Source organism: Zonotrichia albicollis, chromosome 24 (genome assembly GCF_047830755.1).
Source record: "Zonotrichia albicollis isolate bZonAlb1 chromosome 24, bZonAlb1.hap1, whole genome shotgun sequence".
In the NCBI taxonomy this organism is placed as follows: domain Eukaryota; kingdom Metazoa; phylum Chordata; class Aves; order Passeriformes; family Passerellidae; genus Zonotrichia; species Zonotrichia albicollis.
Genome location: NC_133842.1, coordinates 927,646 through 939,260, shown reverse-complemented (window position 1 = coordinate 939,260; position 11,615 = coordinate 927,646). Strand labels below are relative to the sequence as shown.

At 55.8% G+C, this 11,615-nt stretch overlaps 1 protein-coding gene across 1 annotated transcript; it reads right to left on the bottom strand.

Annotated features, from left to right (window-relative positions):
* Window positions 1-2,808: 2,808 nt before the first annotated feature.
* Window positions 2,809-11,596, bottom strand: LOC141731684 (mitogen-activated protein kinase 7-like). Its single transcript, XM_074558124.1, has 7 exons — window positions 11,498-11,596; window positions 10,116-10,313; window positions 7,792-7,957; window positions 5,619-6,751; window positions 4,530-4,897; window positions 4,309-4,436; window positions 2,809-2,988 (listed from the first exon to the last, which is right to left on the bottom strand). Exons 2-7 carry the CDS (start codon window positions 10,279-10,281, stop codon window positions 2,862-2,864), a joined length of 2,088 nt encoding a protein of 695 aa, XP_074414225.1. The 5' UTR covers window positions 10,282-10,313; window positions 11,498-11,596; the 3' UTR covers window positions 2,809-2,861.
* Window positions 11,597-11,615: the final 19 nt, after the last annotated feature.

Here is an 11,615-nt window from a genome sequence, read left to right as displayed (position 1 = left end):
TTGACTCAACTTGAGTTGGTTGAGTTGAGTTGGGTTGGGTTGGGTTGTGTTGGGTTGAGTTCATTGAGTTGAGTTTCATTGGGTTGGGTTGGGTTCATTGGTTTGGGTTGAGTTGGGTTGGGTGGACTTGACTCAACTTGAGTTCGTTGGGTTGAGTTTTTTGAGTTGGATTTCATTGAGTTGAGTTGGATTGGGTTGAGTTGGGTTGGATCAGGTTGGGTTGGATGAGTTGAGTTAGGTTGGGTTGAGTTGGGTTAGGTTGGGTTGGGTTCATTGTTTTGGGTTGAGTTGGGTTGGGTCAGGTTGAGTTCATTGAGTTGAGTTGGGTTGTGTTGGGTTGGGTTTATGTTCATTGAGTTGGGTTTCATTGGGTTGGGTTGGGTTTCATTGGGTTGTGTTGTGTTGGGTTCCTTGGGTTGGGTTGAGTTGGGTTGAGTTGGGTTGGGTTGGGTTGGGTTGAGTTGAGTTGGGTTAGGTTGGGTTGGGTTCATTGTTTTGGGTTGAGTTGGGTTTCATTGGGTTGGGTTGGATGAGTTGAGTTGGGTTGTGTTGGGTTCCTTGGGTTGGGTTGTGTTGGGTTGGGTCAGGTTGGGTTTCATTGAGTTGTGTTGGGTTTCTTGGGTTGGATTGAGTTGGGTTGGGTTGGGTTGTGTTGGGTTTCATTGAGTTGAGTTGGGTTGGGTTCCTTGGGTTGTGTTGGGTTGTGTTGGGTTCCTTGGGTTGCCCAACCCACCGGGCGTTGGCGGCGCCATCGTCCCGTTCCCACCGCGCCATCACCGACCGGCGCGACCGGTATTGATTACCTCACCAATGACGTCATCAAAGGCACAGCGACCCAATCAGTGACCTCATCAACGACTCAATGATGTCATCACTGCCCCATCAATGACCTCATTGATGACCTCATCGATGACCCACCCACCCCATTGCTGACCCGGCTGTGTCATTGATGACCCAATGACGTCATCGATGGCACAACGACCTCATTGAAACCCCAATCAACGACCCAATGGCCTCATCGATGACACGATGACGTCACTGATGACCCAATGATGTCATCGATGACCCAACCACCCCATGGATGACCCAATGGCGTCATCAATTCCTCATCGATGATCCTTCGACGTCATCGATGACCTCATCGATGTCCGTATCAATGACCCAGTGACGCCATCAATGACCTGATGACGTCATCGATGACCTCCCCATCCCCCACTTAGATTTCCCGCCCCGCCGGGGCCCCGCCCCCCCGAATGGCCCCTCCCCCACCCCCCAGGGACCATCCCCAACAGTTCGGGGGGAGGGGCCTCCCCAAAGCCCCTCCCCCCTCCCGAGCCCCGCCCCCTCCCAAGCCCCGCCCCCCGCGCTCGTGGTCTGTGATGTCTTTGCTACGAAAGCCATTGCCAAAAACGCAGCCGGCTCCGCCTCTTCTTCCTCCCCGCCCTCCTCATCCTCGGCGAAATGGGGAAAATTCCGCCCAAAAAGGGGAAAACCAAAAAGGTGAAAATTCCACCCAAAAAACCCCGAAAATTCCGCCCCTAAAAGGTGAAAATTCCACCCAAAACAAAGGCAAAGATTCTGCCCAAAAAAGGCAAAATTACTACCCGAAAAGGTGAAAACCTAAAAGGTAAAAATTCTGCCCAAAAAAAGCAAAAACTCTGCCCATAAAAGGTGAAAATTCCACCCAAAACAAAGGCAAAGATTCCGCCCAAAAAAGGCAAAAATTCTAGCCGAAAAGGTGAAAACCTAAAAGGTAAAAAATTCTGCCCAAAAAAAGCAAAAACTCTGCCCATAAAAGGTGAAAATTCCACCCAAAAAAACCCCGAAAATTCCGCCCCTAAAAGGTGAAAATCCCACCCAAAGCAAAGGCAAAGATTCCGCCCAAAAAAGGCAAAAATTCTTCTCAATTTGGTGAAAACCTAAAAGGTAAAAATTCTGCCCAAAAAAAGCAAAAACTCTGCCCATAAAAGGTGAAAATTCCACCCAAAAAACCCTGAAAATTAAGCCCCTGAAAGGAAAAAATTCCACCCAAAAAACAGGCAAAGATTCCGCCCAAAAAAGGCAAAAATTCTTCTCAATTTGGTGAAAACCTTAAAGGTAAAAATTCTGCCCAAAAAAAGCAAAAACTCTGCCCATAAAAGGTGAAAATTCCACCCAAAAAAAAGGGCAAAGATTCCGCCCAAAAAAGGCAAAAATTGCTCCCCAAAATGGTGAAAATTCCACCCCTAATGGTGAAAACCCAAAAAGGCAAAAAATTCCACCCGAAAAAGCAAAAATTTTGCCCAAAATTTCCCCTTTTTTTGGACACAGCTTTCACGGGTTTGGGTGGAATTTCCATGATTTTGGGCAAAAATTCCACCCGAAAAAAGGTGAAAATTCTGCGCAAGAAGGCGAAAATTGCACCCTGAAAAAGGCAAAAAATCTGCCCAAAAATGGCACCAAAAAGGCAAAAATTCCACCCAAACCCAGGAAAATTCGGTGGAAAAAGGCGCAAATTCCCCAAAAAGCTGAAAATTCCACCCAAACCCAGGAAAATTCGGTGGAAAAAGGTGCAAATTCCCCAAAAAGCTGAAAATTCCACCCAAAACCAATAAATTTGGTGGAAAAAGGCGCAAATTCCCCAAAAAGCTGAAAATTCCACCCAAAACCAATAAATTTGGTGGAAAAAGGTGAAAATTCCACCCAAACACGCGAAAACCCAAAGGGTGAAAATTCCCTAAAAAGATGGAAATCCCCAAAAGGCGCAAATTCCACCCAAAACCACGAAATTCCCCCAAAAATTTGCGCACTCGGACGCAGTTTTGGTACAAAGTGTATTGTGGGGAGGGGGCGTGTCCCGGGTATGCTAATGAGGGGCGGGGTCAGGGCTCGGGCAGCTCGTCCATCAGGAGGTCGCGCTGGAGGCTCTCGAGCGCCGCCGGGCTCAGGCGATGAACCTCCAGCCAATCGCGGAGCAGCGACGCCGACAGCGGCGCCGCCTCCTGCGGGCTGGGGGCGGGGCCACAAGGGTGATGTCAGAGGTGGGGACACGCCCACCGGGGGGAGGGCCAATGGGAGACAAGGTAACCCAAGGAGAGCCAACCCAACCCAATGGGAACCAACCCAACCTAACCGGAACCAACCCAACTCAACCCAACCCAACCCAATGGAACTCAATAAACTCAACCCAACGAGACCCAACCCAACCCAATGGGAACCAACCCAACCCAACCCAATGGAATTCATTAAACCCAACCCAACCCAACCCAATGGGAACCAACTCAACCCAACCCAAGTCAACCCAATGGAACTCAATAAATTTAATTCAGCTTGACCCAACCCAACCCAACCCAACCCAACCCAATGGGAACCAACCCAACCCAATGGAACTCAATAAACTCAACCCAACCCAACCCAACCCAATAAAGTCAACCCAAACCCAATAAACTCAATGAGACCCAACCCAACGGAACTCAATAAACTCAACCCAACCCAACCCAACCCATCCCAACCCAATGGAACTCAATAAATTTAATTCAACTTGACCCAACCCAACCCAACGAGAACCGAACCAACCCAACCCAACCCAACTGTACCCAACCCAATAAAGTCAACCCAAACCCAATAAACTCAATGAGAGTTTACCAACCCAACTCAATGGAACTCAATAAACTCAACCCAACCCAACCCAACCCAATGAGACCCAACCCAATGAAGCTCAATGGAACTCAATAAACTCAACCCAACCCAACCCAATGGGAACCAACCCAACCCAATGAAACCCAACCCAACCCAATGGAACTCAATAAACTCAACCCAACCCAACCCATCCCAACGAGACCCAACCCAACCCAACCCAATAAAGTCAACCCAAACCCAATAAACTCAATGAGACCAAACCCAACTCAATGGAACTCAATAAACTCAACCCAACCCAACCCAATGGGAACCAACCCAACCCAGTGAAACTCAATAAATTTAACTCAACTTGACCCAACCCAACCCAACCCAACCCAATGGGAACCAACCCAACCCAAGTCAACCCAATGAAATTCAATAAACTCAACCCAACTCAATCCAACCCAACCCAACCCAACCCAATCAAGTCAACCCAAACCCAATAAACTCAATGAGACCAAACCCAACCCAATAGAACTCAATAAACTCAACCCAACCCAACCCAATGGGAACCAACCCAACCCAAGTCAACCCAATGGAACTCAATAAACTCAACCCAACCCAATGAAACTCAATAAATTTAACGCAACTTGACCCAACCCAACCCAACCCAACCCAACCCAACCATCCCCCCCCCGGGCCCCGCCCCACCTGTCCTTGGCCTCGCCCACCATGTCGAGCGATTGGCTCAGGAACTCCTCCAGGTCGAAGCCGACGCCGTAGCCGGCGCCGCTGCCCTTGGGCGTCACCGGGAACACCGGCGGCAGCGGATCCTCCACCTGCCCGAACGGGGGCGTGGCCTTACCCGTGGGGGGCGTGGCCACACCCAAACCCCACCCACTCCCACTCCAAACCCAGCCCCGCCCCCTCACCTGCGACCGCTGCAGCTGCTGCGTCACCGTGGCCACGTCCGCGGGCTCCGCCCACCCCGCGGGGCGCGGCCACGCCTCATTGGGCGGCGGGGGCGGGCAGGGGGGCGGGGCCTGCGGGCGGGGCTGGGCGCCGTCGGCCATCTTGGTCCAGCGCTCCAGGAGGTGCCGGTCGTCGTCGGTGAGGACGAGGCCGCTGAGCCCCTCCCCCCGGGGGCGTGGCTCGCGGCGCTCGCGCTCGCGCTGCTTCTTCTCGCGCTCCTTGGCGCGCTCCTGCCGGCGCCGCCGCTTCTCCTCGCGCTCGCGCTGCCGCTCCGCCGCCGTCACCGGCTTCCGGCTCTCGGGCGCGTCCGGCGCCGCGCAGGGCGGGTCTGGGGGCGGGGCCACACGGGGGGAGGGAGGGGCCGGGGGGCGGGGTCAGGGGGGGTGGGCAAAGCAATGGGAGTCAAGGTGAGGCAATGCGACCGAACTCGATTGGGTGAACCCGAATGGACACGACCCAATGAAAGTCGGGCAACTCAACTTGGGGTAACTCAACCCAACCCAACCCAACCCAACTGAATAAACTCAACACAACCCAACTCAACTTGAGGTAACTCAACCCAACCAAACTCAACCCAACTGAACTCAATGAACCCAACCCAACCCAACTCGAGTCAACCCAACTCAGCCCAATCCAACCCAACCCAAATCAATCAATCCAACCCAACCCAACTTGACCCAGCTCAAATTGAGCCAACCCAACCCAATCCAACTCAACTCAACTCAACCCAACTCAACCCAACTTGACCCAATTGACCCAACTCAACCAAACCCAACCCAACTCAATTTAACACTACTCAACCCAACCCAACTCAACCGAACCCAACTCAACCCAACCAATCCAATCCAGCCCAACTCAACTTCAATCAACTAAACCAACCCAACTGAACCCAAACCAATCAACTCAACTCAACTTGACCCAACTCAACCGAACCCAACTCAACCCAACCCAACCAATCCCATCCAGCCCAACTCAATCCAACCCAACCCAAAGCAACTCAACTTCAATCAACTAAACCATCCCAACCCAACCCAACCCACCCCCCCCACCTTTGCTCTTGTTCCTCATGGCCGATTTCAGCAGCGCCGCCTTCAGCGCCGCCTTGGTGTCGTCCGAGATGGCGCCGTCCCTCTTGGGCGGAGCCGCCGCTGGCCCCGCCCCCGCTGTTTGCCCCGCCCCCGCTGTTTGCCCCGCCCCCGCCGGCTCCGCCTTCACCCGCGGCGACTCCATTGGACAGTCGGGGGCGGGGCCCGGGCTGGGCATGTCCACGTCGGCGCACGGCGGCCATGTTGGATCGGCTGCGTTGACCACTCTGAGCTCGACGCTGACCCCGTCGTTGACCTTGCTGACGTCAGCGCCGGCCCCGCCCCCCGGCGCGGGCGCGATCTGCCGCCGGATGCCGTCGCGCCGCGCGTGGAAGTCGGCGATCTCGGCCACGATGGCCGCCTTGATCTCCTCCTTGGTCAGCGCCTGGCGCTCGAAGGCGAAGTCGAAGGCGGGCACGCACTCGGGCTCGTCCTCGGGGTCGTGGTACTTGGCCAGGAAGGGGTGGCGCAGCGCCTCGGCCACGCCCACCCGCTCGCGCGGGTCGAAGCGCAGCATCCGGCCCAGCAGCGCCAGCGCCGCCGGCTCGGCCTCGCCGAACAGGCTCTCCCAGGGCACCGGCGGGCGCGGCGGCAGGCTCTGCACGTAGGCGCGCACGCGCTCGGCGCCGATGGCCGCCATGACGCCCGGCGGGGGCGTGCCCAGCACCGCCATGATGAGCTGCAGCTGGTGCACGTAGTTGCGGCCCGGGAAGAGCTGCCGGCGCCCCAGCATCTCGGCGAAGATGCAGCCGACCGACCACATGTCGATGGCGCGCGTGTAGCGGTGCAGCGACAGCAGCAGCTCGGGCGCGCGGTACCAGCGCGTGGCCACGTACTCGGTGAGGAAGGGCTTGGCGTGCCGCGCGTCCGCGCCCAGGCCCCGCGCCATGCCGAAGTCGCCGATCTTGAGCTCGCAGTTCTCGTTGACCAGCAGGTTGCTGGGCTTGAGGTCGCGGTGCAGGACGTTGGCGGAGTGGATGTACTTGAGGCCGCGCAGCAGCTGGTACAGGAAATAACGCACGTGCTCCAGCGTCAGCGGCTGCGAGGAGTGGATTATCTGGTGCAGGTCGCTCTCCATGAGGTCCAGCACGACGTAGCTGGGGGGGAGGGGCGGGAGAGTCAGACAAACCCAACCCAACTCAACTCAACCGAACCCAACTGAACCCAACCCAACCCAACTGAACGCAACTCAACTCAATGAACTCAACCCAACCAAACCCAACTCAACCCAACTCAACCCAAGTGAACCCAACCAACTCAATGAACTCAACTCAACCCAACCCAACCCAACTGAACCCAACCAAACCCAACCCAACCCAACCCAACTGAACCCAACTCAACTCAATGAACTCAACCCAACCCAACCCAACTCAACCCAACCCAACTCAACCCAACTCAACTCAATGAACTCAACCCAACCCAACCCAACTCAACCCAACTGAACCCAACCCAACCGAACCCAACTCAACTCAATGAACTCAACCCAAACCAACCCAACTCAACTCAACCCAACCCAACCCAACCCAACTCAACTCAATGAACTCAACCCAACTCAACCCAACCCCACCCAACTGAACCCAACTCAACTGAACCCAACCAAACCCAACTCAACTCAATGAACCCAACCCAACCGAACCCAACTCAACTCAATGAACCCACCCCAACCCAACTCAACCCAACCCAACCCAACCCAATTCAATTCAAGTCAATAAACTCCACCCAACCCAACTTAACTCAACCAAACTCAAGTCAAGTCAATAAACCCAACTCAACCCAACTCAATCAAATCCAATAAATTGAAGTCAACCCAAACTCAACCGAACTCAATCAAACCCAACCAAACTCAATTCAACTCAATGAACTCAACTCAACCCAACTGAATCAAATTCAACAAACTGAATTCAACGCAACTCAATCAAACCCAACCGGACTCAACTCAACCCAACTCAACGTAACTCAATCAAACCCAACCAATCCAACTCAACGCAACTCAACGGACTCAACCCAACCCAACTCAACCCAACCCAACTCAATGGACTCAACTCAACAAACCCAACCAAAGCCAACTCAACCCAACCCCCTCCCAGGCCCCGCCCCCCTCCCAGGCCCCGCCCCCCGCAGGCCCCGCCCCGCTCACACGTTCCGGAACTCTCCGTAGGGGCCGCTGGGCCGCAGGATGTCCTTGATGCCGATGATGTTGTCGTGCTTGAAGTGCTTGAGGATCTTCAGCTCCCGCAGCGTCCGCTTGGCGTTGGTGACCACGTCGAAGGCGTTGGGGATCTTCTTGATGGCCACCTGCTGGCCTGGGGGGGGGTGCGACCAGGTGTGACAGGTGTGTCACAGGTGTGTCACAGGTGTGTCACAGGTGTGTCACAGGTGTGACCAGGTGTGCCCAGGTGTGTCCTAACCCACCCAGGTGTGTCCCAGCCATCCCAGGTGTGCTCAGGTGCGACCAGGTGTGTCACAGGTGTGACCAGGTGTGCCCAGGTGTGTCACAGGTGTGCCCAGGTGTGTCACAGGTGTGACCAGGTGTGCCCAGGTGTGCCCAGGTGTGTCCAGGTGTGACCAGGTGTGTCCAGGTGTGCCCAGGTGTGTCACAGGTGCGACCAGGTGTGCCCAGGTGTGTCCAGGTGTGACCAGGTGTGACCAGGTGTGTCACAGGTGTGTCACAGGTGTGACCAGGTGAGTCACAGGTGTGACCAGGTGAGTCACAGGTGTGCCCAGGTGTGTCCCAGGTGTGCCCAGGTGTGCCCAGGTGTGCCCAGGTGTGTCACAGGTGTGTCACAGGTGTGTCACAGGTGTGCCCAGGTGTGTCACAGGTGTGCCCAGGTGTGCCCAGGTGTGTCACAGGTGTCTCACAGGTGTGCCCAGGTGTGCTCAGGTGTGACCAGGTGTGTCACAGGTGTGACCAGGTGTGTCACAGGTGTGCCCAGGCGTGTCACAGGTGTGCCCAGGTGTGTCACAGGTGTGTCACAGGTGTGACCAGGTGTGCTCAGGTGTGACCAGGTGTGACCAGGTGTGACCAGGTGTGCCCAGGTGTGTCCAGGTGTGTCACAGGTGTGTCACAGGTGTGTCCAGGTGTGTCACAGGTGTGCCCAGGTGCGACCAGGTGTGCCCAGGTGTGCCCAGGTGTGTCACAGGTGTGTCACAGGTGTGCCACAGGTGTGGCCAGGTGTGCCCAGGTGTGCCCAGGTGTGCCCAGGTGTGTCCAGGTGTGACCAGGTGTGTCACAGGTGTGTCCAGGTGCGACCAGGTGTGTCACAGGTGTGTCCCAGGTGTATCCCAGGTGTGCCCAGGTGTGTCACAGGTGTGACCAGGTGTGTCACAGGTTTGTCACAGGTGTGACCAGGTGTGACCAGGTGTGTCACAGGTGTGTCCCAGGTGTATCCCAGGTGTGCCCAGGTGTGTCACAGGTGTGACCAGGTGTGTCACAGGTTTGTCACAGGTGTGACCAGGTGTGACCAGGTGTGACCAGGTGAGTCCTAATCCACCCAGGTGTGTCCCAGCCATCCCAGGTGTGCTCCAGGTATCTCCAGGTGTGTCCCAGGTGTGTCCCAGGTGTGTCCCAACCTCACCAGGTGTGTCCCAGGTGTCTCACCTGTCTCAGGTGTCCCCCAGATGTGTCTGACCTGTCCCCAGGTATCTCAGATGTATCCCAGGTGTGTCCCAGGTATGCCCAGGTGTCCCCAGGTATCCCAGGTGTATCTCACCTATCCCTCACCTGTCCCAGGTGTATCTCAGGTGTGCCCAGGTGTATCTCAGGTGTACCTAACCTGTCCCCAGGTATCTCAGATGTGTCCCAGGTGTATCCCAGGTGTCTCACATGTGTCCCTCACCTGTCCCAGGTGTGTCCCTCACCTGTGTCCCGCCTCCGGGCCGAGCTGACCACGCCGTAGGCCCCGGTGCCGATGGTCTCGATGATGGTCATGGTGCCCCCAGGTGTGTCCCAGCCCCACCAGGTGTCCCCAGGTGTGTCCCAGGTATCTCAGGTGTATCTCAGGTGTGCCCAGGTGTGTCTCACCTGTGTCCCGCCGCCGGGCCGAGCTGACCACGCCGTAGGCCCCGGTGCCGATGGTCTCGATGACGTCATGGTGCCCCCAGGTGTGTCCCAGCCCCACCAGGTGTGTCCCTCACCTTTCCCAGGTATCCCAGATGTGTCCCTCACCTGTCCCAGGTGTGTCCCTCACCTGTCCCAGGTATCTCAGGTGTGCCCAGGTGTGTCCCTCACCTGTCCCCAGGTATCTCAGGTGGGTTCCCAGGTGTCTCACCTGTGTCCCGCCGCCGGGCCGAGCTGACCACGCCGTAGGCCCCGGTGCCGATGGTCTCGATGACGTCATGGTGCCCCCAGGTGTGTCCCAGCCCCACCAGGTGTGTCCCTCACCTGTCCCCAGGTATCTCAGGTGTCCCCAGGTGTGCCCAGGTGTGTCCCTCACCTGTCCCAGGTGTGCCCAGGTGTCTCACCTGTGTCCCGCCGCCTGGCCGAGCTGACCACGCCGTAGGCCCCGGTGCCGATGGTCTCGATGACCTCGTAGTCGTCGCCCACCTCGAAGGTGACGTCGAGCGCCCGCGAGCGGAGCAGGGCCAGCGGCCCCGGGGGGTCCCGGGGGGGCTCCTCGGCCTCGCCCATCGCACCTGGACAGGTGGGCGGGGAGAAATCACCTGAAATTCACCCAAAATGGCCTGAAATTCACCGAAAAATGACCTGAAATGGACCCAAAATCGCCTGAAATGGACCCAAAATTGCCTGAAATTCACCCAAAATCGCCTGAAATTCACCCAAAATCGCCTGAAATTCACTCAAAAACGACATTAAATGGACCCAAAATGACATTAAATGGACCCACGGGGGCTCCTCGGCCTCGCCCATCGCACCTGGACAGGTGGGCGCACCTGGGGGAACCCAAAATCACCTGAAATTCACCCAAAATCACCTGAAAGGGACCCAAAATCGCCTGAAATTCACACAAAATCGCCTGAAATTCACCCAAAAATGACATTAAATGGACCCAAAATCGCCTGAAATGGACCCAAAATCACCTGAAATTCACCCAAAATCGCCTGAAATTCACCCAAAATCGCCTGAAATTCACCCAAAATTGCCTGAAATGGACCCAAAATCGCCTGAAATTCACCCAAAATGACATTAAATGGACCCAAAATTGCCTGAAATGGACCCAAAATCCCCTGAAATTCACCCAAAATGAGCTGAAATTCACCCAAAATCACCTGAAATGAACCCAAAATCACTTAAAAAAATCTCTTTAAACGGACCCCAAATCTCCTCAAATGGACCCAAAAATCACCAGAGAGGCACCAAAAATGGCATTAAATGGACCCAAAAATCACCTGGAAGAGTCCAAAAATCACCGAAAAGGGACCCAAAATCCCCTTAAATCGTCCCAAAATGTCCTTAAAGGGACCCAAAATCACCTGAAATGGACCCAAAACCCCCTTGGAGGAACCAAAATCCTCTCCAAGGGTCCCGAAATCACCTTAAATTGACCCAAAATCAACTGAAAGGAACCAAATTCCCCTAAATTGACCCGAAAATCACCTGAGGGGCCGCAAATCCCTTTAAATTGACCCCAAATCCCCTAAAATGGCCCCGAAATCACCCGAGCGGGACCCGAGAACCCCAAAATTCCCTTAAAGGCGCCCAAATTCCCCTAAATTGACCCAAAATCGCCTCAAATTGACCCAAAACCCCCCCGAAATGGCCCCAAACCCCCCGGCCCCCCCCGCCCCCCCCCCCCATTGGTCGCTCCCGTTTTTCTCCCGTCCCCCCCCCGGGGGTCGCGGTGGGCGGGGCCGTTGCCATGGCGACCGCCCCGAGCCGCGCTCACCGCTCCCGCCGAAACCCGGAAGTGGCTCCGCCCCGGGCCACGCCCCCTCTCCGTGGTTTAGTGGAAGAACTTCCGGCTCCTCTCGGTGATCTTGGAGGACTTGCTGCTTGTCTCTGGG